General features: G+C 33.0%; 1 protein-coding gene across 2 annotated transcripts in view; it reads right to left on the bottom strand.

Moving 5' to 3' along the window:
- The window catches only part of LOC106466716 (probable G-protein coupled receptor 158), a 170,627-nt gene that overhangs the window by 32,618 nt on the left and 133,187 nt on the right, over positions 1-4,822 (bottom strand). For both annotated transcript variants that reach the window (XM_022394801.1, XM_022394802.1), the window contains exons 5-6: positions 4,263-4,372; positions 2,295-2,530 (exon numbers count right to left, since the gene is read on the bottom strand). In XM_022394801.1, the coding sequence (XP_022250509.1) occupies positions 2,295-2,530; positions 4,263-4,372 (346 nt within the window). The remainder of the gene's footprint in view (positions 1-2,294; positions 2,531-4,262; positions 4,373-4,822) is intronic.

Genomic DNA, 4,822 nt, shown 5'->3' with positions numbered 1-4,822 from the left:
ATCAATTCATATGAATATGACTGAAAAATTTCATTTTTTTCTGAAAAGGTGGTGTCTATTTATTGGTGACCACGCTGTGTAGTTCAGCTTTAGAAAACCATGGTAAGTATTAAACTATTGACCATCGAGCTCCAATTTCCTGGGATTTCTAAGTTTCCTATAAAATAACTTTACCAAGAAAATTCTTATATATATATATATGTAAATCTAATAATCAGTTTTTTTCCTACACTGACTCAATATGTTTGTTTGTTTGTTTATTTTAGAACAAAGCCTCACTGGGCTATCTACTGTTTCCACCGCGGGGAATCGAACCACAGATTTCAGCGTAGACTTATCGCTGTCCCACTGAGGGGACAATTCAATGGAAATACTGTAGTTATTGAATGTTTTTAACCAAGTTTCTGGTTATAATGATTTGTTTTTATTCAAACATTATAGAATTAACGTCAAATATAATGTATTATTTTTGTTGGATTTTCTAATTCAATTTTTAAGGACTTACATTAACGATTATTTGATGCATTAGTGTCAGACATAAAAGATTTAAAACAAAATTCGTATATAATTAATTTTGGAAAAATAATTTGAAAACTATCAGATTTTAAGAGCTATTTAATGTGATAAAGCAAATAGAGTTTTGGATAGAAATTATCTGGTTTCTAAAAATGGATGTTCAGAGGCGAGGTCTTAATTCAACAGTAAAATGAATGCAACATTTTTGGTTTCATGAATTTTTGGTATCGTGTGGAGGAAATACCTCGTGCAACACAAGCAGGTTTTCGCATTATCTTTCAAAATTCCATGTAAAGAAGTTATATCAAATAATTAATTTCCAAATATCTACAAGAAATAGCATTTCTAGTTTTGATTATCTATAAACAAAGATGAGAAACTACTTCTCCAATGTATTAGTTGTCGAAAGTTCGAGTGAGACAAGCTGAGGTGCTTGAAATACTGTGACATAATCCTGTAGGAGGCTTGATAACGGCAGGCTTTTGTGAAACGATTGAACAGTAAATGTAAAAATAATTATTTTTCTTAAGGTGAAATAACGTTTAATGATATAGTAAACTAAAGTTTTTACGTAGCAAGAATGGTGGGGGGGGGGGGTTCAGTACCATTTATAAACAAATAACTGAAAATAATAAATAATTTTCTGTCGATTATTGAAAATAAAGTATACATCGACAAACACGTTTTGTTCTTATAATTAGTTATGATAAGCATCATCTATATTAATTCTATTGTCTGATTATCAAACTATACTCTATAGTCTGATTATTAAGTTATACTATATTGTTTGATTACCAAGTTATACTATATTGTTTGATTATCAAGCTATACTCTATTGTTTGGTTATCAAACTATACTCTATAGTCTGATTATTAAGTTATACTATATTGTTTGATTACCAAGTTATACTATATTGTTTGATTACCAAGCTACACTCTATTCTTTGGTTATCATACTATACTCTATAGTCTGATTACTCAGTTATACTCTATTATTTAATCATCAAGCTATACTGTATTGTTTGGTTATCAAACTATACTCTATAGTCTGATTACTCAGTTATACTCTATTATTTAATCATCAAGCTATACTGTATTGTTTGGTTATCAAACTATACTCTATAGTCTGATTACTAAGTTATACTCTGTTGTTTGATTATCAAGCTATACTCTATTGTTTGGTTATCAAACTATACTCTATAGTCTGATTACTAAGTTATACACTATTGTTTGATTATAAAGCTATACTTATACGGGCTTAGCTGAATGGATGACATTATCATCTTTGCTTTAAAAAAATTCAAATTGTTATCTTTTCTTATGACTTATTAAGTGTAAGTTTAACATCTTATCCATTAGGGGGAACAAATCTTTAAGCACTGTCATGCTGGATAAAATATATCTTACAATCTCAGAAAAAAAAGTTTATATTTTAGACACAACTTCCTGTAAAAACATATTTCAGTAGCGCAAGCTCTTTTCAGGGATTTAGATAGAGCTGAGTTTACTGAATTAAATCCAGATCGGGCGATTGGCGATTGAGGCTAAAGAACTGCTTCGTACGTAAAGATAAGATTGATGATCCAGTTGGAACTGACGTTATTGCTAATTTACATGATAAATGCTATAAAGAATGTCTGGTGGGAGCAGCTATATGGCGATTTTATAGTCGAACTGTGTAAACTTAGACTGAATATGGTATTATTATCGTTTCCAAGGAAGATATTCGAAAAATCCCCGGTCTTCTGATAAAATATTTTGATCTTGAATTCAACTTGCCTACTTCGGTGACGTAATCCCACCAGAGTGCTCGACAGGTAAAAAAGATGAGCCCTTCCACAGTCCTGCCTTCCTCCAAGACGTTGTGGCCATTGCTAGTGCTATCCACGACAACAGCTGTCCATGCAGCCATATAACCCACCACCACCAAAATAACTCCCAGCAAATATTTCAGCAAGTCTCTGTTCCTTACACAAACTCGATGTGCTCTTCTGGTTTGAAACTCCGCTAAGATTCTAAGTAATCAGAAAGCAACGATTATAAAATAACATATACTTATTAGAAGTACACAAACGCGTATTAATGTTTGAATCAAAATACTGACAAAGTTATATGATATTACTATTATGATATTTCAGAAAATATAGTTAACAGCGAAGGTTCACAAAGGATAATTCAATAATCACTATTGGTTTTATTGCGTATTGATAGATATATGACATTACTTATTTCTAGTCAATTTGTTATACAGTGAGGATTCACAAAGGATAATTCAATAATCACTATTGGTTTTATTGCGTATTGATAGATATATGACATTACTTATTTCTAGTCAATTTGTTATACAGTGAGGATTGTCTTTATTAATGTATGTTGCTTTTATATCATTTGGTTCAGATACATATAGTTAGCATGTTTTTAATTTGACTTTCTGAAAAGTACTAGAATGTACTAACTTAATTACTGATTACAACTGGATACAGAAGTACAACATTCAAAAACGTACTCATTATTTCAGCATATCGTAGTAAGACATCAACTACTACACAGAAAACTAAGACATTTTTATTAGCGTTACTCGGAACATCTGTGTTGTAGGAAAAACAGCATTTTCAGCAATCTCAACGACCTTCGGTGACCTCGTATAGCTTGTCGCGAATACACAGATATCCGTGTCATGTATTCATGACCGAGGAATTACAGCGACCTTCGGTGACCTCGTATAGCTTGTCGCGAATACACAGATATCCGTGTCATGTATTCATGACCGAGGAATTACAGCGACCTTCGGTGACCTCGTATAGCTTGTCGGCGATACACAGATATCAGTGTCATGTATTCCTGATCGAGGAATTACAGCGACCTTCGGTGACCCCATATAGCTTGTCGGTGATACACAAATATCAGTGTCATGTATTCATGACCGAGGAATCACAGTGACCTTCGGTGACCTCGTATAGCTTGTCGGCGATACACAGATATCAGTGTCATGTATTCCTGACCGAGGAATTACAGCGACCTTCGGTGACCTCATATAGCTTGTCGGCGATACACAGATATCAGTGTCATGTATTTCTGACCGAGGAATTACAGCGACCTCCGGTGACCACATAAAGAAGCAACAGTTGGTGCCAATTTATGTTATGTTTAATCACTGAACAGTGTTTTGTATACTAATAACCCGAAATACAACACATTTTCTTGTAAACAATGCTCTTCTCTTTTCCTCATACACCGATCCACAAATGGCCAGAACCACAAGCAACAGTTGGTACCAATTTATGTTATGTTTTATCACTGAACAGTATTTTGTATACTAATAACCCGAAATACAACACATTTTCTTGTAAACAATGCTCTTCTCTTTTCCTCATATACCGATCCACAAATGGCCAGAACCACAAGCAACAGTTGGTACCAATTTATGTTATGTTTTATCACTGAACAGTGTTTTGTATACTAATAACCCGAAATACAACACATTTTCTTGTAAACAATGCTCTTCTCTTTTCCTCATATACCGATCCACAAATGGCCAGAACCACAAAAATACATTGTTTCTTGATACGGTCAAACAGTAGCCTTTACTTAGATATGCTTCAATGGTTGGCGTTTATAATACCGTTCTTTTTAAACCATAAAAAATATTTACCTAGATTATCACTTCAAATGACAAGTATATAACAAGTCTATTTGTTCAAACACAAACGCTACAGATATTACCTACCTAAAACATTGCATTATTACCTGTAAACCTTCAGAACGATCGTTCCGTAGAATATGGCAAACCCCAGTTCCCTGAACCATGGCTCAGCAAGGCAGGTAACTACTGAAGGTTCGAAATAGCGAATAACCATCTAGAAAATACAATGGGTGTTCAATAATAGTTCACATATCAAAGGGCAAGATCCATAACACGTGAATTGTCTATATAATTAACAGACAAAAAGTAAATATTTAACTGTAAATACTATAGGTTATGTTTGCAGAAAAAAACTTATCAACTGATTTCCCTGTAATAGAATTATCATAGGGTGTATTTGCAGAAATAAACTTATCAATTGATTTCCCCTGTAACAGAATTATCATAGGGTGTATTTGCAGAAAAAACTTATCAACTGATTTCCCTGTAATAGAATTATCATAGGGTGTATTTACAGAAATAAGTTTATAAATTGATTTTACCTGTAACAGAATTATTATAGGGTGTATTTACAGAAATAAACTTATCAACTGATTTCCCCTGTAACAGAATTATCATAGGGTGTATTTACAGAAATAAACTTATCAATTGATTTCCCCTGTAA

This window comes from Limulus polyphemus, unplaced genomic scaffold (genome assembly GCF_000517525.1).
Source record: "Limulus polyphemus unplaced genomic scaffold, Limulus_polyphemus-2.1.2 Scaffold2357, whole genome shotgun sequence".
Classification (NCBI taxonomy): Eukaryota; Metazoa; Arthropoda; class Merostomata; order Xiphosura; family Limulidae; genus Limulus; species Limulus polyphemus.
The sequence above is the reverse complement of the archived record's forward strand: the minus strand, read 5'-3'. Positions and strand labels throughout refer to the sequence as shown.